The sequence below is a fragment of the Lichenostomus cassidix genome, chromosome 24 (assembly GCF_008360975.1).
Source record: "Lichenostomus cassidix isolate B80296 chromosome 24, HeHo_3.0, whole genome shotgun sequence".
NCBI lineage: Eukaryota > Metazoa > Chordata > Aves > Passeriformes > Meliphagidae > Lichenostomus > Lichenostomus cassidix.
The window spans coordinates 467,281-489,613 of NC_139504.1; the positions used below are offsets into that span (position 1 = coordinate 467,281).

At 46.0% G+C, this 22,333-nt stretch overlaps 1 protein-coding gene across 4 annotated transcripts in view; it reads left to right on the forward strand.

Annotated features, from left to right (window-relative positions):
• ARHGAP32 (Rho GTPase activating protein 32) overlaps positions 1-22,333 on the forward strand; it is a 235,147-nt gene that overhangs the window by 134,732 nt on the left and 78,082 nt on the right. For all 4 annotated transcript variants that reach the window (XM_085081967.1, XM_085081970.1, XM_085081965.1 and 1 more), the window contains one exon: positions 6,884-6,970. In XM_085081967.1, coding sequence (XP_084938093.1) covers positions 6,884-6,970 — 87 coding nt within the window. The remainder of the gene's footprint in view (positions 1-6,883; positions 6,971-22,333) is intronic.

Here is a 22,333-nt window from a genome sequence, read left to right on the forward strand (position 1 = left end):
AAGAAGAGGAGGGTCAGATAGAAAAATACTCTTTAAACAGAGCTTTCTTTACTTTGATCATTACTTCAGGATATTTATGTGTTGGTGAAGAAACCACTCTGGAAAATGCTCTTTTCCTACTCTGAAGCCACAGTTGAGGATGAGAAGGGAAAGCGGGAGAAGATGGGAAGTGTGTGGGAGGATAATTAGTACATTTAGCAAGATAAAGCTGGAATAAGGCAAAATAGGCCAGATAGATACATTTGTGCTGTCAGAGTAATTAGGTAGAAAACATATCCCTGTTTGAGAAGATTTGCCAACCTAAAATTTCAAATGTAATAAAAAAAAATCTTCACATGTATCAAAAGGCAGGTCTGGAAGATGTCCCATTACCAGACAAGTGGCTGTGAGTAATGGCCTGGGTAATGAGGGTGAAGTGGGGCTTGGATCAGCAGGATAATTCAGGAACTAGTGCAGGAAGTGGCTGTTGGGCACTGGAGCTGAGAGATGTGGTCAAAGCTTTTCCTCATAATGAGGCAGCATCTCAGAGTTTGATCAGTGTTCAGGCTTTTAATTTCTTCAGAATTTGTCCCAGGGATATTTGAGTCTTAGAATTATTGTTATGTAATCAAACATAGCAATGTTTCACAGGGAATTGAGCCTCCTGTTCCTTGCCCTTGCCCACCAGACAGACTTGCACCCAGTGCACACATTCCATGGAGGTGCTGCTGGCCCTGGGGATTGCCTTTGTCTGATTTGCTTAATTGCACAAACATCTTCAATTAACAGACATTAAAGTGTGGTGGTTTAGGAAGGCAAAACAAAGTAATTCCTAATACTGTCAGAAAAAAATATAAGATGTATCAGTGCTTTGGAGGCTTTATGAGTTTTTGCCACAGCCAAGTGTGAGCAGCAGAAATTCCTGTTGCCTGTGTCTGGCTGCCTTCTCCAGGGATTTAACCTGAAATTCCATCTTGGGAAAACATGACAAGATCACCAGCTTTCCTTGGAACGACACAATCTCTGCTAGGAAAAGCAACAGCCATTCCACTGACTTAAAACTCCTGGTGAAAGTCTTGGTCGGTGTTCCTGCCGTCCCTTGTCTCCTGGAGATTCCTGCAGGTGTGAGCCCCTTATCCTGCCTGATCACTGGGCCAGATGCTGCCAGTTGGTTGTGTTGGATCACAGGGGAGAGGTCTGTGGGTGAACTTGCTTTTACTTTAACTTATAATAACTAAGTTATATTCAGTATATAAATATAATTATATTTTTATTATATTTTATAGTATATATGTAATTTATGATATGAATCTAATAATAATTATTATACAAATAATGTATAATTTAGATATTAATATAATACATAATATTTATATTTATATTTTTAGAAATATTTTATATCTATAATGATACTTAAAATATTTAAAAGATAAATTTATTCCTTATATTATATAAATATATAACATATATTTATATAATTTATAACTAATGTGTAATATATGCATTTATATGCATATATTTAGATCTATGGCACAATAGAATTATATTTATTAAATGAACAATATTGTTATAAACAGCAATAATTAATATTAAATAATTAGTATTTCGAAGCATAGAGAAAGAGCAGTAGAGAGCAGCTTTGTTCATTTTATGTCCAGGGAGCTGGAGGGGCTCAGTCTGGAGAAAAGGAGGCTCAGGAAAGACCTGGCTCTGCACAACTCCTGACAAGAGGGGACAGCTGGGCAGGGATTGAGTTCTGCTTCCAGGGAACAAGGGACAGAATGGGAGGAAATAATAACCTTAAGTTGCTCTAGGGGAGATGTTGGTTGGATATTGGGGAAAATTTCTTCCTGGAAAGGTCTGTCCAGCCGTGGCAGAGCTGCCCAGGGCAGGGGTGGAGTCCCCATCCCTGGAGTGATTTAAAATCCATGGACATATGGCACTTGTGGACATGGGTCAGTGGTGGCCTTGGCAGTGCTGGGGGAGTGGTTGGACTCCATGATCTCAGAGGATTTTCCACCCTCAACAACTCCGTGATTCTCCATAATTCCTTTGACTGGCCATGAAATGTGTGCTTCCCACAAGAAACCTTCATGTCAGGGCCAAGGACGGGCAGGTTTCTGTCACCATCTGTGAGAAATGCCAGAAAAGCCTCCGACAGCTCAGATCAGTGATGAATATTTGTGATGGTCCTGATATTTTTGTGGAAAAGTTCCTGTTTGCTCCCTGTGGCTAGATATTGTGTCAGTGCTGCAGTAAGAGTGTCCCTAAAGCCTTGGGCAGGTGCTAGGATTGGGGTGCAAACACAGCATCACCTGCGAGGTCTTGGCTTTCTGCTGGCTCCCAGTCAGGGCATCCTTATCCAAGGAATTTAGATGAGAACTTGGGAGATCCTTTGTGGCAGACTGAAATCAACTTCAGGAATTGTAGGAGTTCTTTTACTGAGTTTTGCTGCTCTCTGGAGTTACTCCCTGGCTGTGTCCTAGCTCAGTGTAGCTCCACTACTGTGCCATGAGACCGAGTCTCAGTGGATTTTTTAATCCACTGAGATTTTTTAATTTACACATTTTAATTTTATTGTGAGCTCTCTGCCTTAGCTCTGTGTTACTCCCTTGCTGTGATGTGTGTGAGTGAGATCAGTGTGTTCATGGCTTTATGAAGCAGAAGTTGAAGTAAGTTCCACAGACAAATCAAATCTATGCTTCCCAGTCTTCTCACAAATTGTCTTTTACTAGGAGAGCCAGATGATGGAGTTGACATCACTCAGCAAACAAGGGGAACAAGGAGATGAAAGTCAAAGCTGGCTGAATGAGCTGCCTTTGACATCTGGGGCTCAGGGGCACCAGGTCTTATCTGGTTAGGATTTGGCACTTTGTTAGTAGCCAACAATCCCAGTCCTGGCAACAGATTTATGTAGTGCTTTTCCTGAGCTGATTTTTCACAGCTTTTGCAGTTTTTAAGAGGAGCACATAAGACTCTGCAGTGGTTGGAAGTAAAAAATGGTTGCACAGATCTCAAGAGTTATCTTTTAATTATTTTTAATTCTGAATGTGCCATATCATAACTCAGCCTCCTGCTTTGTCACTGTTCTTCCCTACAAGAGGAATGACCAATAAATTTTCTTCTGCAGCAGGAGACCCCTGTAATCAGTCCACTTATCACCCAGCTTGCCAGAGATAAGCCTCTGTCTCAGATGTGAACTAGACGCATTTTTAAGCTTGACCTCCCTGTATTTGTGATCAGCAAAGTCTTGGCCAGCAAGCACTGCTCGTTTGAGCAAAAGGAGCCCAAAGCTTATAGTACCAATTAGCCCAAAAAGAGCCCAAAGCTCGTGGTACCAGTTTGCTGATAGAGGAGATATTATCTGTGTTGAATTCAACGTCAGTTCTCAGTGGGTGTGTGCAGGAAGCTGAGTGGAGACTCCCAGACTTGTCCCCAGCTGTGTAAAGACAAATTTGAGCAATGCCTTGGCATCATTGTCCAGAGAAGCTGTGGCTGCCCTGTCCCTGGAAGTGTCTAAGGCCAGGCTGGAGCAGCCTGGGACAGTGGAAGGTGTCCCTGCCCAAGGAGTCAGATGAGCTTTAAGGTGACTTCCAACCCAAACCATTGTGGCATTCCCTGATTGTGTAATGGTTACAAGACTCTGCATTATCCATGCACATAACGTGTGGTGTGACCATTTAAAAGGCTTTCTTTGTGTACCATGAAATGCTAACAATGAAAAGTTTGGGATATTGTAAATGTAATTTTTATGAAGTTAGTCATATCCACTCATGCTAGCTAAGCATATGTATTCCAACAATAAATGAAACCTAATGTAATCTAATGTGTCATAATTGTGCATCAGGCTCAGGAGGTTTGACAGCCAATTTCAGTGTGAAGAAGAAACATTTCAGATTATATATTATAAAGTATATGCTGTTTAACTCTGAGCAGTTGCTGTAAATGCTATTTACCTCTGGGATACACATTGGCATAGTTACAGGGTTATCCACCAGGCCCTACTGGCTGCTCTGTTCTGTAAGAACATGAAAATCAATGTCCCATTTTGGAGCCAACCAAATTCTGCCTGTGAGTCATGTTCAGAGTCCAGTAAGGTTAGGAGAGGCCTTTGCTTTGTGCTTGGATTTCAAATCAAGCCTGGGGACAACTGTGATTTCCAGGATGTTCTGTTTACGAGGGATGCAGCAGCAGAAAGGCTTTTAAACATCAGGACATCCATGATTTTTGGGAGAGCTTTGGTGCCTGTCTATTAACAAAGTAAAATGCAAACTGAACCACATGGGGACAGGGAACATGAGCGAATATTCATCTTGGGGGCATTTTGCTGTGAGAACAGTTGGATTGCAGGAGAAACCCAGTAGATTTTCCTGTGTAAAGAGTTTCTGTCTCAGTCAGCACGAGGCTGCCTGCGGGAGGGGAGCAGTGTTCAGCTGGTTTTTACAACTCCCCTCCGAAATGAGACAGTTGCATGGAGGTAGTGTCCATTAGTGGGTGGAAATGTCACTTCTCCCAGCAGTGAGATGTCTGAACAGTGACTGAAGTGGGGGCTGACTGGGAGGGTGTGAACTCCCTGAATGTGCATCAGCAGGATGGTCCTCAGGCCGGTGTGACTTGGAAATGGAGTTTGCTGTGCCTCAGTGTCCTCCACACAGGGACCTCACTGCTCCAGCTGATTCACTGCTCTGGCAGAGGAGTCTGTGCAGAGCCTTGGTGTGGCTGGAGCCCAGTCTGGGCTCAGTGTCAGTGTGTGGCAGGGGAGGGGATGAGTTCCACCATCGTAACTCACTGCTGCCATTCTCTACCCCATGTTCGCTGCACTGAATGAGGCCCTGAATTCGTTTAGGGATCTCTGCAATTGCCTGTTGGTGATTTTGTTGCTTGGCTGTTGCTTGTTTGGGGCCTGTGGTGATGAGCTTTGACACTGATACACTCAGTGAAGGGACACCTGAAATTACCATGGAGGCTGGGGAGTCTGTGTGCCCTCAATGAGCACAGGGGAGATTAAAGGATTGAAACCTTTCTCCGAGAGTAGGAAACACACATTTAATTCATGGAATCCCAGAGTGGGTTGGGTTAGAAGAGCCCTTAAAACGCATCTTGTTCCATCCCTGCCATGGGCAGGGACATCTTCCACTATCCCGGGGTGCTCCAAGCCCCAATGTCCAGCCTTGGCCTTGGACACTTCCAGGGATCCAGGGGCAGCCACAGCTTCTCTGGGCACCCTGTGTCAGGGCCTGCCCACCCTCACAGGGAACAATTCCTTCCCAATATCCCATCTGTCCCTGCCCTCTGGCAGTGGGAAGCCATTCCCTATGTCCTGTCCATCCATGCCTTGTCCCAAGTCCCTCTCCAACTCTCCTGGTGCCCCTTTAGACCCTGGCAGGGGCTCTGAGGTCTCCATGGAGCTTTTCTTCTCCAGATAAACACTTCCAATTCTCTCACCCGTTCCTTATAGAAGTTCCAGCCCTCAGATCATCTTTGTGGGCTCTTTGAACCAGAACTCCTTGTGCCTGGCAACCATGGAAAATACCTGCAAGCATGTGTGAGCCTCCCTTTACTGCATGCTTTTGGTTTCCTTTGACTGTAGTTTCAAAACTCAGTAGCACTTTAAATGTGACATTTAATAGCAAAGAATGATGATAAAGGTGAGGGTAAGGTGCAATACAGAAGCAATGGTTGTGTTTAATCACATTAATGGCAGCAGCCTACACTGGTAATAAATTTTACAAATCCAAAGACCTTCTTTGGTCCAGGAATGTTGTTAATTACCTGTGTACAGCCATCAGAAAAGAAGTTGGTATTCCAGGAGTTTGGTTGGTGGAGGGAGAGGGCTATATCCGTGGGCTGTGTGACTTCCCTACGGAGGGAAGGGAGATTGTTGCAGAACAAAGTTAAATTAATTCTGGGTGTCGTGGTTATTTGTATAGAGAGAACTTTGCCTTCTGTGTCCCTCTTTCATGAGGTATCTCACCACCCACTTCTGATTTTCGCTTGCTTACATTCATTAAATACAACGACTTGGGATTCTTCTCCTCAGCCTTTTTTTTTTTCATTTCTGCTTTCATTTGTTTCAGGATTTTTTTGCTCTTGGCTAATAGAATTTTTTTATGGCTTTTTAAGTTTTATGTACACATTTCCTTTATTTATTTGCTTTGCAAACAGTCTTAATTTGCTTATGATGATTTGTAATTTCTGTTCTCAGAGACGATCATTAAACATAAGCCATTTTCAGTGCCGGATATCAAGGCTAGTGGGATAACAGGGCCAGGAGTGGGATGCTCCGGGCTTGGTCCGTGTGCAGGAATGAGACAGTGAAATGTCTCCTCACTGCTCTCACATCCTGATGATGCTGTTAATGGCTCTGGGTGTGATGAATGGTGCTGTAAAACTCTCTTCTGGGGTGAATTGCTTGACAACACTGAAATTAGGAGTTAGGTTTTATTATCTAATGTCTGCCTGAATGTATAAAATAAAAAATGAATAAAATGTGGGGAGAGGGCAGGGAGAAGCACTGTTCTATATTCAATATCCATGAATATTTATAGAGATATTTTCAGTGAACAATTAATTTTGCAGACTTCTAAGCTGGAGGTTTAATCCCTGCCTTGAACAGTTTGCCTCCCCATACTTGTTTTATTTTTGAACTGTATTTTTATTTTTAACCTGTTAGGTGAGGTGCCAGAATCCAGTGGCATTCCAGGGTCTGTGTGTGCTGAGTGTTTCCCCTGTGGCAGCTCCAGCCAGACAAGCCCCTTCCCTGATTCCCTGAGACTCAGCATGTCTTGGACAAGCTGGTGTGGATGTTGTGCTCCATGTGCCACGACGTGCCTAATTTATCCCCGTCACTGACCTGCTCTTCTCTCTCCCTCTTCTCTCCCTCTCTCCCTCTCCCTCGCTGCAGCTTTCGCTCCCGGAGGAACAGAATGAAGTAACGAGGAATGGCTGTGAATCCAAGGAACTGGTGTACCTGGTGCAGATCTCATGTCAGGTAAATGCCCTGTTTTCTCTCCCCAGCCTGGGTTTAATTCCCTTTCCAACACAGCCCCAGAGTATTGGGATGTGACACTTCCCTGTGGTGTGTCTGGGGTTTTCCACCTCTTCCCTGGCTTGGTCCCCCAGGGATGCTGTCTGGTGCTGCCACCAGCATGTTTCAGGAGAGGAGAGCATTGGGGGGAGAAAAAGGAGAGTGTGAAGCAAATAATCCTCACTGATGTCCAGGAATGAGCCCAGAGACAGGAGTGGGTGTGCCCAGACTGAGGTCACTTTGGGGAGAAGATGGACCACTGGCCACACCAGTGACCCCAACAGGGAGAATCCCAGCCAGTGGTTTGTTACCACAGTGTGCTGTCAGGAGCCTTGATCGGCTCCCAGACACCTGGTGTGGAATTCTCATCTCAGGATTCTTTGTGCACAGGAGTCTGCTGTGATCCATGTGCAGATCATGTCCCATGATCTGCTGATCTGTGTAACTTTGTAAAATGCTACATAATGAGTGTGTTTTGATATGCTCAGGAGTCACCCTCTGCGGGAGATGCAGGGCACTGGCAGGTTCAGTGCAGAGCCAGTGCCTGTGTTTGGTTGTTTTCCCAGGTTTAGGATAGCAGCTCTTTCCATTATTCACCTCAGCACCCCTTGAGCATCCATCTTATCAATGAGTACACACAGACAGCTGGTGAATTTGCAGTGTCCCTCCTCTGCTGCCTCAGCTCTGTGCTCAGAGTAGGGTGTTGTGAGAGCTAAGGAACACAGCATCCTGCATCCCAGGGAGCAGAGCCTCCTGCATCCTATGGAGCAGAGCCTCCTGCATCCTATGGAGCAGAGCCTCCTGCATCCCAGGGAGCAGAGCATCCTGCATCCCGGGGAGCAGAGCATCCTGCATCCCAGGGAGCAGAGCATCCTGCATCCTATGGAGCAGAGCCTCCTGCATCCCAGGGAGCAGAGCATCCTGCATTCCAGGGAGTAGAGCATCCTGCATCCCAGGGAGTAGAGCCTCCTGCATCCTGTGGAGCAGAGCATCTGCATCCTATGGAGCAGAGCATCTGCATGCTATGGAACAGAGCATCCTGCATCCTGTGGAGCAGAGCATCCTGCATCCCAGGGAGTAGAATATCCTGCATGCTATGGAGCAGATCATCCTGCATCCCAGGGAGCAGAGCCTCTTGCCCTGTTCTGGAGGTGGAGCCTGGCCAAGATGAACTCCAGCAGTGTTAATTCCAGCAGGGAATTCCTCTCTGTGGGCAGCTCTTACATGTTCCTGTAGATGTAAATGTGCTCACCGCATAGGGAAGAGAGGCTCTAAGTGGACGTCTCACAAATTTGCTGGTGTTTGGGAATTTTCTGGGACTGTTGTAACCCCCTGGAGCCAGTCTCGCACAAAAGCTGCACTTCTCAGCCAAGCAGCCCAAGCTGACAGGCAGCATAGTAAACCCTGATAGTGGGCACACGTCTGTGTCCCAGCCACAGGCAGTGCAGTGCCTAGGAAAGGGAGTTTCATGGCACTGTAGGAAATTGGAATTTCAGTGTGCTTTGAGCCCTCACATTTGGGATACATTTGCAATGCTTAGTGGAGGGATGAACTCCGGATTATATCCTGACTATTGCAGGTGAGCCTGGAGAGCAAGGCAGTTTTTCTCTAGCTCCAGAGCACATGATTTCTGATCCTTCCCCCACCTTACTGACACCTCCAGAGATTCACAGGATGGCCTCAGATATAATTGTGTCCCAAACCCTGCAAAATATCCCTGTACAGCAGGGAGCCTCAGGAGCAGAGAGAGCTTGGATGGGGCAGGATGGAAGTGAGGCCTGTCCCAGCTCTTCTGGTGCCTCGGTCCCACTCTCCAGTGCTTTGCAGAGATGTGTCTGAGGGTACAGGGCATGGATGTCATCTGTGTGGGAACAGTGTGACAAGTCAGAGCCTTGGCAAAGGGAATTGCTCCTTTGCAGCTGCCGTGCATCTGGCCCAGCTCCTGAGAAATTCCTTTCCCTTTCCCTTTCCCTTTCCCTTTCCCTTTCCCTTTCCCTTTCCCTTTCCCTTTCCCTTTCCCTCTTTCCCTTTCCCTTTCCCTTTCCTCTGTGTTTGAACTCAAATGGAAGCACAGGGAGTTGGCCTCATCCCTTTAAAGGATGGACATAGAACCAGCTACCTTTATCTTTCTTCCCTTTTTGTTTTCCTTTTTTCCTTTTATTTTTATGTTCTTTTCTTTCCCTTTCCTTCTTTCCCTTTCCCTTTCTCCTCATTCCCTTTTTTCTCTTTCTCCTTTTTCCCCATTTCCCTCTTTCCCTTTCCTCTTCTTCCCTTTTTCTTTTTTTTCCCCTTTTCCTATATTTTTTCCTTCTTTTCTCTCTTTTTTTTCCTGTTTTCCTTCTTTTTTAAAGTATTCCCCCTGGCTAGTGTGAGGTTCTCCCTTCCCCAAGCCTGTGATCCCCCTCTCCCATGTCACTCCATGTTCCTGTCTCTGAGATCCATAGAAAACTCAGAAACTTGTGGCATCTGGATCCAGTGATCAGGAAGGTATGGAACTGCACAGCTGAGCATCATTTCTACCATGAAGATGCTTTGCCCCTGACATCCCATGGCCTCTCCCAGTGTCCAGGGAAAGATTCCATTCCATCACGCATTGGATACCAGCAGTGTCTGCGTGGATTTGGCTCCACATGAGAATGGAATAGGAGGTGTGAAATAGCTCATGGAACAGTGCAGTGGGGACAGATTTTGGCAGGGCTCATCTGGATCAAGCAAAAAATATTGAAGGAGGGAGGAAAAAAGCCTAAAAACCGAGTTTGGCTTTCCTCACCCTTTGGGTGTGCTTCCAACGCTGGTGTTCAGCCACTGCAGCAGCCTGAGCAATATCCTGGGATTGCTCAGATGGACACAAGAATTCTGTTAGTGAGGCTGGATCCACATAAATATAAAAGCTTTTAAGATAGCTGTGATTTGTTGCAGATTTCAAAGAGTGAGGGTGTTGCCATCCTGGTAGCTTTCGATTCCAGACTTAGAGAAATAAGTTAAAGCCATGGGTTTGGGGTTCAGTGCTGGGCTTTGCCCAGTTTGGGCTGTGCAGATCCACCCTGTGTGCTGTGGCCCATAAATGACATTTACTGTGTCATTTCCCTCTGTAGCAGGCAGCAAACCAAAGCTTTTGAACAGCAGATATTTCAAACATCCAGCTCAGCCTTAGCTGGGTTTGGCAGGACACAGCTTACACTGAGGGAATTCTATCCCACTCCTCATCTGTAAGTATCATTTTAGTGGTGTAAAGCGAATTAGTGCTTGATGCCTATTTTGCAGAACCTTCCCAGATAAGGTTTGAAAAAACATTCTTTGGGAGGTGTATTTGTGCTGCAAGTCAGCTTGTGAAATCCAGGCTTTGTGCAAGGTTCAGAGGAGGGGTTAAGTCTCTGCTCAGCTTTTCTTCTACTTAAAAGCCTTAGAAAATTAATCCAGTTTATTAGCTCTTAAGAAGAAGTGGGAATATATAGAGAGCTGTTTCAGAAAAGAGGAGAGATAGGATTGTTCTTTTGATTCCTTTGGAGAAATATAAACATAAAAACTAGGAAATGACAAAGGGAGGGAATTAAATCTTATTGAGAAGAGCTGATGATGTGAGGGTTTGGTTTGGTTTTTTGTTTTTTGGTTTTTTGAGGGCAATGCAGGTGGATTTTCCTTTTGTTTTCCAAGTAAGATTGCACTGAACTTGCACTTCTAGAAGATGGATTTCAGGACTGCTGTGAAAAGAGAGCTGTTATTAAAATAAAAGGATCAAGTCCTGGGAGGGTGGTGTGAGGGCTGTACCTGTGAACCCTCTGAAGCTGGAGACAGTAATTGATAATCCCTGTGGCTCCTGAAGGAGCACAGGGGAGGGCTGAGACCTGTAGGAATTCATGCTGTACCTGGTGCTGTGAAGGTCCTTGGATAGTGTTTGCAATCCTTGGGAGTTTCCACAGGGATGAGCAAAGAATTTACACTGTCCGAACCACATTTAAAAGGGGTTGCTTTGTGTGTGGAGAATAAATCAGCAAAAGTCAGAGCCTGCAAAAAGGCTGGAATGGGCTAATTAGCCAGCTTGTAAGGAAGCCTGGAAATGTGCCTTTTGGATGTTTTGGGGTCTGATTATGTGACGTTACGGCAACTGCCCGTGTACTTCTTTAAATATTGCAACAGAAGAATGTCCAGTCTCAGCTTTTGTTCTGAAAAATGAAAGAAACTTGTAAATGCTGAGATTTGTGGTTCGAACACCTTAAGCATCATTTTTGTTGACATTCTGAGTGGCAGGGAGAGAACAAGGAGTGGTTGTTGTTCATGTTCCGAGGGAGGCTGTAACCTCCAGCTATTCCCGAGGCTTTTGCTGCTCATGTCCCTGCTCACAGGTGGATTGTTGGGACAGGAGTGACAGGCACTGCTAACCAGGGATGTCACACTGCACAGGCACAAGCTAGGACTGGCACAGTGTTAGGGATTAAATACGGACTGACTGCTGTGATGCCAGCCCAGCCACAGCACCTTCCCTGCTTCTGCTTTCTGGGGGATAATGCCAACAAAGGAAGCCTTTTTCTGCTCCAGCATCGGTACATTCCTAAGGCTGTTCCCAGAGCAGGAATTCTTGTGGTCCAAGGTTTTCTCCATTTTTCTGCTCCCATTTTCAGGCTGGCAAGAGCTGAGCTGTTCCTGTGGCACAGGATGCCCAGTGCCGTGCCATGAACCGTTCTTTGTTCCAGCAGCCACTGCTGTCTGGGCTGTGTTTGCTTTCATAGAATCAGGTCCCTGATGCGCCAGAGGAAGACATTGCCCCAAACCTCAGCCACTTGTCCCAGCTCTGCCCTGCAGGAGATTCCAGCTGGGCACTTCTGTTTGAAGAGCAGGATTTGCCAAGCTCCAAAGGCATCCCCATCGCACATTCCCTTGCAATAATGAGTGTTTCAAGGGCAGAGGAGGGAATACCAGGAAAAACGGGCTCCAAGGAGGAGGAGAAGGCAGGACTCCCCATCCCAGGTGGTTTGTAGGGAGGGGAGAGTGGAAGAAACCTCCGCAGGGGCGATGTCTTAGAGAAACAACGTCTCAAGTGTGGTTTGCTGGTTCTGGCTGCCTGGGATAGTCCAGGCTGGGACCAAAAATTGCTTGCAGGAGGATTTTTGAGTCAAACATTCGAAAATATGGTTGGGTTTCTTGTCTCGAAGGCTTGTTCTTTAATTTAGTAATAGTTTCTGATTGAAGCTCAAACACCTGGAGAACAGGAACTAAGTAAGTACTACTTTGCTCCTGTGGCAAGTTCTTTAAACAGGAAACTAAGGGACAGATTCTAACACACACAGATACTCTTCTGTGTGCTTTATATACACACAGAAAGACTGTAGAGAGGGGAGAGCTTTCACGTCTTTGTTAAAGGGATTATTCTGTGTGGAGCATCCAGTTGGATCCTAGCCCATGTAAAATCTGTTTTCAGAATGTGTGTTAACCTCCTTCTCCATGTTTATATGGGATTTTCTGCCTTGATTTAGGATTTTGCTGAACAAAACAAAAGCAGTAACTGGATGCTTTTGTAAAACAGTAAATTTTCACATGATGCAGCCTGTTGTCCCTACCTGTGTGTCCTCACTCCTTGGTCAGGGCCAGCCTGTGTGTGCTCAGCAGGGCTCACAAAAGCTGCTCTGCTTTCAGGTGCATTAAAATGCTGGTCACCATCACGACCTTTCCTCTGCCTTGTTTTCTGTTCTTCTGTTCTGCCTCTTGGCAGCACTTGCCTGAAGACAACCAGAGAAATGAAACTTTCACCGATAGATTGCCCACGAGTATGGTGCCTCGTGTGCAGGTGTTTGGAAATGAAATGGTGGAAAGTTTGAGTTGGAAAAGAGCTTAAAGCCCATCCAGTTCCACCCCCTGCCATGGGCAGGGACACCTTTCACTATCCCAGGTTGCTCCAAGCCCTGTCCAGTCTGGTCCACCCAGGGATGGGGCAACCACAGCTTCTCTGGGTAACAAATACTGGGTATTTTATAAATCCACAAAACCTTTTTAAAACCTGCCCATAGGTCTTTCTGGCTTGGATGTTTTTATCCCAACTTTACAGATGTTCTCACATGTTAAAACCTCTGTCCTAATAATTTCTCAGGCGTGGAGGGCTGTTTCACATTAGGCAAAAGAAAGCAGCAGAATTCCTTGTTTCCACCCTGCTAATCCATCACTCCACTTGCTGTGCTCTGGTGGATCTGAGGTCACACACTTTGTGCCTCCTGCTCCCAGCAGCAGTAAATAAAAACAAAGTGACAGTGGGAATGGGAATTAATCAAGAATGCCTGAAGCTGTCAGGCAGCCTGAAGGGTGCTGCTGAGCTGTGCTCAGACCTCAGGAGATCCCAAAGCCAAGGTGGAGGGGCTCTGAAGCACCTGGCTTTGTTCCAGGCTTTGGGAAAGTAAACTGGTATCTGTAGGGGTTGAATTGCATCTGAACTGCATAATTAGCTTCTATTACTCTGTAGCTGGCATGATAACACTGAAGGACGAATTCATTTAGGAATTGGGATAATAGTTATTAAGGACAAGGATATGACTGGCTGGTGTTTGGAGTTTTCCTGCAGAACAGGGCAGGGCAGCTCTCACATCCAGCAGGATTAGCACTGGGGTGTGCTGTGTCCTGTTTTAAAAGCAGATTCACCATACCCTTCGCTCAGCCTGGGGTTTTGCCCTGTGATCCTTAATTCACACACAGAATCCTGGAGTCATTGAGGTTGGAAAAGCCCACCTAGACCATCGAGTCCACCCTGGAACTTATCCCCACCTTGTCCCCAGCTCAGAGCACTGTGTTCCTTGGACACTCCAGGAACCTCCCTGGGCAGCCCCTTCCAATGCCAGACCACCCTTTCCAGGAAGAAGTTCCTCCTGGTGTCCAACCTGAACCTCCTCTGACACAGCTTGAGGTCACAGCTTGTCTTTCCCTGGTCGGACATGTCACTATGGAAGTGGCAGTTTTGAGACAAAAGGAATTTTTGTCCCATCCAGGAGCAGCACTGTGCTGTCCCACGTTCATCTGTGTGTCCTGGGGCTCTGGGATTCCCTTGCCCTGCTGATGGGAGTGGTCTTTCAGACCCAGCTAGGGAGCAGATCTACTGCTCCGCTGCCTAGATCCATCCACTGGTAACGAGACATGAAAAATTACTGTTGCCCTTCAACTTTGGTCTTTATTTGCTCCATTCATGGCTCTCTTTGGATTTCTTTTCTCTATTTAATTATTTAAATGTGTATTGTGACAGAAATGGGGTCAGCTCTTTCTTTTCTTAACTCTGGATGCATGAGATGCAAAGGCAGGTTTGTAGCTCTGTGTGGATTTTGAATGGAACAATTTATTTATAGAGTGACATTGCAGAAATAAAAACTGTTTTGGAACTGTTGGTGAAAAAGCATGTTTTTTTCAGCAGGTGCAAATGTAGGTGCACTTCAAGCTGTCCCCTCAACACGCTAGGGATAGAGGCTTTCTGTGCTCAAACTCCAGTGGAGAAATGCTCTGGGGAATTTGTTTGAGGGTGGTTTTTACTGAGGAAGGAGGATATCTGGAAATAACCTCCTCAAGACAAGAGCCTCCCAGTTCATCAGACCTGCACAAGGCTGAGCTTCTGGGCAGTTCTTGGTCAAATGAAATGTGAGTGATACATAACAACTTCAGATGGTTTTCTCTGATGGAAACCCCCAGCTGAAGGGAAGAGCCAGTCCCTGCTCTAGGGAGGGATGATGAGCAAGAGGGAAAATTATTTCTCAGCATAAAGTGCAGTATCACGTGAATGTGCTAGTCTGGAAGGTTTTTTCTGAGCAGCAGAGGCTGGTTTGTTAATGTTGTGTCCTTTGGGCATTTTGCCTTCAGACAGAAAACAAGGCTGGAATTAGAGACCTCCGCTTGTCCCCAGACTGCTCTGGGCTCTGGCAGTGAGGATCACTGCAGAAATCCATGAGGACAGGAGGGCTGTGGTTTCTCCCCGTCAGTGATGGATCTTGGCAGGGCTCCTGATCCTCATGTGGTGCTTTGGAGACAAGGTTGGGCCCAGCCACAAATTGAAAGGGACACTTGGTTTGTTCTGACTGAGACACCAAGTCCTCCCCACAACTGAGCAAGTGCTGGTGCTTTGCAGAGGAGCTCTTTGCCTACAATTGTTTTACAACTTTTCCAAGAGCAGGGGTTGGTTCAAATCCAGAATGAGAGGAGGATTGTGGTGGATATTCTGTTTCTCTTTTCTGCCTTGATGTTTATTCCTTATGGGGAGGTTTGCTGTGCACACATTTTGAATGTCACCGGGGGAATGTTACAGACTGTTGGGACAGATCATCTAAAACAGTTTAGTCCGGTCCCATCCTCTGCAAGGCTGCAGAGCTGCTCTGATCACCAGGTGATGTTGGGTGTCAGTGGCTGAGGAAGCAGCAGGAGACAGCCCAGGTGTGCAGTTGTGAGGCTCAGTCTCAGGGTGGGTGAAGTTCACAGATCTTGGAAGAGCATCTGCACTTCCAAATAACAGATTTGCTGGACGTAAAATGCAGGGCAGGCAGGTTAGGAGAGGATGGTTTCAAAAAAGGCTCTGTCAAGGCACAGAAACCACATCAAAATAAACAGTGTGTGTGTAAAGGCAGAATAATTGAGTCATGGAGTCACTTAGGGTGGAAAAAACCTCCAAAATTATGGAGTGTGACCTTTGCCACAGCACTGCCAACCCACCACCAATCCATGTGCCCAACAGCCACATCAACATGGGTTTTTCAACTCTTCTGGGGAATATGACTCCACCCAACACTGCTCTGGGCAGCCTCTGCCAGGGCTTGACAACCTTTTCCATTAAAAACTTAAACTCAATATACAACCTAACCCTCCTTAGGGCATCTTGTCCTAGAGACACTTCACTGGTAAATCAAAGATGCATCATTTTCACTGTTTGTAGCAAATATTTACTGGCACAGAGCTAAGTGGCAAAATACACAATCCCAACAGTTTTCCAAAGTTGTCTCCTACCGGTTACCCTGAGTGCACCTGGATTATTAAACTTATCCTCTGAAGATAATTGGTAATTGAGTTGTTTGGGTAATAAGAAGGCTGAGTGGCACTGTCGTACTCAGTAACTAGAGGTGCTCTGCCCGACTGTATGATACATTAAAAATAAGTTTTGTTTAGAGGAATCGGTCACAGAACTCTCTCAGGGGGAACATATACTGAGCTTATTTCTTAAATCCTTGGGGCTTACCCAGAGTTACAGAGCAGGTTTGGGCCCCAAGTTTGTTAAAATCCACGGAACAGGTGTTGTCACTCTGAGTTTTGTCACTCTGAGGATGTAGCACAGGCTGGGGGATGGAGGCATCAGAAATAAACACTATGTTTTTCACGACTGGAGAGCAGGTTTGTCACCAAGGGCTCAGGTTGTGACAGATCAGGAAGGACTTTCTGTTTTCCAAGTAGTGCATTTTAAACACATCTGTGGGTTTAAAACTGTGCCTTTATTTCAAATGTGGTTTATGCTTTTAAAAGACCCATCAGGGATATTAGATATTGAAGCTAGTCTGTCTTAAATATTTCATTTCCTGGGTCTGAGCACCGTTTTTCACTGTTTCTTCTTAAAACTGACAACTGCAGCTGCCAGAAAAGCAGCTGATTTTCCATTTTGACTCCAGCTTTGTCCACAAAATGTCCCCAAAGCTGCTTGTTTCTAGTGCTTTCTAAATAATGTTTCACTCTTCCAACCTATGTTCTCGAGACTTGATCAGCTACATCTATAACACTCCTGCTTGCAGATCTTTTCCCTGGAAATACTCATGGTTTTTATCTATAACCTTGCTCAGAGGCATTTCTTACCCTGTTTGTGATATTTTCCAAACACTGGTAGTGTTGCCTTGTTCTGGGGTGTCAGGAAAATGGGGCTGGAAGGGAGCAGTGTCAGATGCAGCAGAGTTACATTATTTCTGTGCTCCTGAGTGGCTCTTGTGTGTAAATGATGTGATGGATGTCTGGTCTGTGGCATAGCAGCCCTAACGGGGGTCATGGGGGATTTTCAGATAAAGCTTTTTGGGTTTGGACCTACAAAAAACCTCTTTGCTCTCTGGTAGTTCATTTTCCCAAAACCATGCTTCTGTGCTCTGGTCAATAATATATATGTATGTATATGTATGTATGTGTATATGTGTATGTATGTATGTATGTATGTATGTATGTATGTATATACCCAATCAGCTGTTTGCTTCCATGATCTGCCTGAGGAATGAGACTTAAGCAAATTGACATCTCTGTCTGCCAAAGCTGCCGATGCTGTAGGTGACCTCAGGCAAGGAATTCGGAGAGTTTTTGGAAACAGGAAAAAGGAAAAAGGGGGAATGGCTTCCCACTGCCAGAGGGCAGGGCTAGATAGGTATTGGGAAGAAATTCTTTCCTGTGAGGGTGGGGAGGCCCTGGCATAGGGTGCCCAGAGAAGCTGTGGCTGCCCGTGGATCCCTGGAAGTGTCCAAGGCCAGGTTGGACATTGGGGCTTGGGGCAGCCTGGGACAGTGGAAGGTGTCCCTGCCTGTGGCAAGGGGTGGCACTGGATGGGATTTGAGGTTCCTCCCAACCCAACTCATCCTGTGATTCTGTGATTTTCTTGTCTTTCATTTTAATAACCTCACGCAAGTAATTTTCAAAGGGTTTTTTGTTTGTTTTTCTCTAAAGGCCAGTGGTGGTTGCTGTCTTTGATGGAACAGTGTTTCTCTGCTGTGGTTAAGTGCAGAGCAGTTTATGACACATTTGGGCTGTAGGGTAAGGAGAGAGCTGTATTTAATGCCTGCATTGTCCATACAATCATTTGTAGCTGCACAGACACTCCCTCACTGCCCTGCTGCCTGGAGGGTGCTGGAATTTCAGTTCCCTTCCCTGAGCTTTGCTCTGTGGCTCTGAAGGGTTTCGTTTGTGACTCCAAGCTCTTGTTGTGTTGCGACTGTAATTTTCTGAAGTGCAGAAAACCAGCCCCCCATGCTGTGCCCGCCCTCCCCTCACCCCTGACCTGCTGCTCCATGGTGGAATTTTGCTAGAGAGATGATGGATATAAAACTGTTTAAATTACAGCGTGTCAGGAGAGCAGGGATTTCACTCACATGTCGAGGGCTGTAAATCTTGGGTCGAGTTCAAGGTCAGGCTGCCATTCAGAAATGGTTCTGGGAGGAAAAATGGCTTTTAGGGTTTCAGACACTCTGTGTTGGGTTGTCTTGCTGGCCTCTTATTCCTCTGTACCTGTACAAAAACCACTTTCCATGAAAGCCTGAGCCAAATGTTTGCTCCTGGCAAAGCTGCTCCTCTGAGGGACACAGGAACCACTGGAGCTCATGGCTTGTGTCACCTTCTCCCCCAGAGGACCACACATGCCTGTGGGGGTGATTTCCCACCCAGTGAGGGCAGCCAGGGATGACACTGCTGTCACTCAGACCCAGCCCAGTGTCCCCTGTGCTTTGGGGGCTCCTATCTGTAACTGGAATCCAGCAGCACAAGGAAGTCTAATTTTTAGGGGAGAAAAGCTGTAGTGGTTTCCATTAAAATCTCTTCCTGCTGACTGCAATTAATTGATAATAAACTGATAATTAATGCTGAGGGATTAATTTCTGGTGTGGAATGAGGGTTCACCTCATAAATACACCAAATTTTCACCTCTGCCTTGTGCTCTGTCCGTTTGTACATTCCCTCCATCTTGTGCTTGTTCCTCCCTTGTGTCCCATGTCCTGCAATACAAGGTGGAGTGCTGAAGTTTTAGGGTTTCAATCAGAAATGAAGTACTTTTATGTTGTTTTAGTGCAAAACTCCCTTTAAGTTTTAAAGATTTACAATTTCCTTCAAGTTAGAATAACACACCAGAAGTCACGGAATCACTTTGGTAAACAAATGTAAGTGTAGATAAAGTGACCTAAGGCACCAGCTAAAAACACTTCCTGGGTGAACTCCCCATGATGGATTTTATCCATCTTGCTTTCTGTTTTGACTAAATCTCTAAACCATTTTCCACTGTGACTTGAAACAGGAAAGGGCTGAAGGGTCAGGCTTGAATAACATACAGAGCCTGAGTCCCAGACAGCTGAAAGAGTCACCCATGGCAGAGTTAACCTCTCCTGCTGGATGCTGCTGCTTTTCCAGCTATTTAATCCGTGGTGTTTTCTTACTGAGGGGTCAAACTGAAGTGACTTTTGCCTTATACTTTCATCTCATTTTCTGCTCTTGCTCTCCATGTGGGCTGCAAGGTTCAGGAGAGCATCCATGTGTTCTCTCTGAGGAAATAAGCATTTGAACCAGAAGAGAAAGGTCTTAAAATAAATAAATCCTAAGTGCTGTAGAGCAAACCTAGTCAGACTGTGGGACAGGAAGGTTGTGTGTGCTGGAACTCAGGGGCAGCCTGGCTGGCTTGGGGAGGGATTGATGGACAGGACAGGGTCCTGTCTGCTGACATGGAAACAGACCCAGCTGGAAATAGGAGCTTTCCTTACACAGCAAGAAGATCTATAAATCTTTAATAAAAAATTTCGGCATGTAAGTTTGGTGAATGGATGGTACCAGGAATCCTGGCAGCAGCTGGACCTCTCTTGCAGGCTGAGTGCCTCTGAGTGTTACTCAGGGCACAGCAGGAAGAGTTACTTCTGCCAGATGCCAGGTGGAAACAGTTAAATCCACATAAAAATATTCCTGTATGGAACTGGCCTGGACTTAGGGGAGCCCCACTTAGAAAAGAACACAATTTTTGTACTGGTAATTGAAGCATTTAAGAGATGATGGAGTAAAGTGAGCTTTTGACTCTGGGAATGAAAATGCAGGGAATGGTTTAAAATTGCATCCTCTTAGATTCGCAGAGGGTAATGTCTGTCTGTTGGGAGTGAAGCCATCACTGAGCTGCAGGAATCAGGATGGGCTTGGGGAGAACAGGAATGGAGAGTGACACTGCTGCTCTTCCCAAGTGCCCTGGGGTTGAGCTGAGCTTAAGGGAGTAAGAAACAACTCCACGTTGTGGCTGCTCATTGCCCTCCTCAGGCCATTTGATCAGCAGTGCTAAAAATATTCCTGGTGGAGCTGGGCTCTGGATCCCTGTCGCTCCCAATCTCCTCCCATGCCAAGTGACGCCCGGGAGCATCTCTGATCTGTGATCTCTCACTGGTGGTGCCACTGAGGGAGGGTTCAGATCTCCGGCTCACTGGAAATTAAATCATCGCTTCAGTAATCTCCAATCGTTTCTTTATGACATTTCTCCTCGCTTTGATGATTGGAAAAAAATCAGCAGCTCTGTGCAGAGGCTGAAATCTCAACAGGCTTTCATTGTGAATTTAATCCTACCCAGCAGAGTAAGGGAGAACAGATCAGGCTGGAATAAGAGTAGGGATGAGCCCAGATTTACCATTCTCTGAGAAATTCCAGATTTGTCATGATGCTTTTCATTGTGAACATTTCTGTAAAAAGAAATCTGAAAAAATACAGTGTTTTTTCTCAAGAGGAACTTATTTTTAAGTCAGTCAGGAACTTATTTTTAAGCTCCTGAAACTATTTAATGGTATTTTTGAAATCTTCACTTGGTATTTAATTTTTTTATTTTAAAGAAATTTGTCATAGCCAGGTTTGTAGTTGAAGGTCTGAATCTGGGAAATTGCTCTGTGCTTAACTGCACCTCTTTCCTATGTCCTACTGAAGTGAATGGGGTTTAAGCTTGTGCTTCTGTAAATCAAGGCCGTTAATAATTAAGGAAATGTAAAGTAATTATTGCATTAGAAAATTTGAGGCTGATTAAAAATTTATTTGAGCAACAATTTATGGCGATAATAAAAAATTTGAAGATGGCATTTTTGCCATACGGATGTTGAGTGCCTGGAGCACCAGGAATGTTGAGCTTTGCTGTAAAACACAGTTGACAACACGAGATCAACTTAACAGGCACTTCCTTGTGTCTAATATTTTATTAACTCTCTAAATTAAAAAAGAATCCTCTTGCCAAACCCTTCTGGCACTTGAGAATTTGCAGGAAATGGGAGCAAGATGTACAATTTTTATATTGGTGTAGGGAAACCTTTGTAGTACTTTGGATATGGGATGAGGCTGCAGTTGTTGCTGCTGCTGTGGCTGTGCCTCTCTGGGAATCTGGCTGGGAGAATCCAGACTTCTCTTTCCAGTGATTTGTGCTGGAGATCTGATGGGAAGCACTAAATATTGTCCAGTTCCTTCCTCAATTGCTGCAGTGATTCCTTCCTGTAAAGTTAATTGCATCCCATGTAAATGTGGCTTAAAAATTTGTCACTCAGGCTCCAAATCTGCAAAAACTTTGCTTGATACAACTTAAAGTCCAACCTAAAGCATGGGTGCTTTTTGAATTGAGTTATGGCAGGCTTAAAATTGTAGAATATTGGTAAATACTTCCCTTTAGGATGTTGGAATAACATTCTGCTGGGTGGAAATGTGTGTTGTTGCTCCTGAAGTGCTGCTCTCTGCCAACACAATGCACAGCCACTCTGAGGGACACAGCAATGGGCAGCCCTGTTCCCAGAAAGTGGAGGGGCAGGTGCTGAGCTCTTCTGAGAGGAGTGACAGGACCCAGGGAATGGCTGGAGCTGTGCCAGGGGAGGGTTAGGTTGGAGATCAGGGAAAGGTTCTTCCCCCAGAGGGTACTGGGCACTGCCCAGTCTCCCCAGGGAATGGGCACAGCCTGAGGCTGCCAGAGTTCCAGGAGTGTTTGGACAATGCTCCCAGGGGTGCACAGGGTGGGATTGTTGGGATGTCTGTGCTGGGCCAGGGCTTGGACTGATGATCATTTTGAGTCTGAGTCAGGAGATTCCATGATTCCATGCAGTATCCTATGATCCTTTGGCACAAGAGCCTGATGTCCATGATCCCAGGCTGATTGACCTGGGAATGGCAATGAGGCCTCCAGGTATCTGATCATCCCTGTCCTGGAGCCTGGGCTGCTGGCTGGGATAGCTCAGGGGTAGCTCAGGAATGTCTCAGGGATGTCTCAGGGATAGCTCGGGGATAGCTCTGCTGGTTGCTTAGCAGCTGCAAGCTGCAGTTTGGAGGTGCAGGAGCTGAGGATCCTGGTTCCCTTCCCGCACTCCGGCTGTGCTGCCTGCCCTCGCTCCAGGAGCCTCCCGTGGGGCCAGACACTGCTGCTGCTGTGGGGTAAGCTGTCCCTGCTCATCCATCACCCTTTCCTGCTGCTGTCAGCCCTGTGACTGGGATAGTGTGGGATGGGCTCACCCGGAGTCGGAGAGCGCTGAGTGCGGCTAATCCTGCACACCCTGGCACAGCAGGGGCTGACCCAGCTCTGCCTCCCAGGTGCATTTAACTCTTACTGCCCTCATTCATGGCAACCAGACTGCAAAGGTACAGGCCAGCATTTAAAACTGA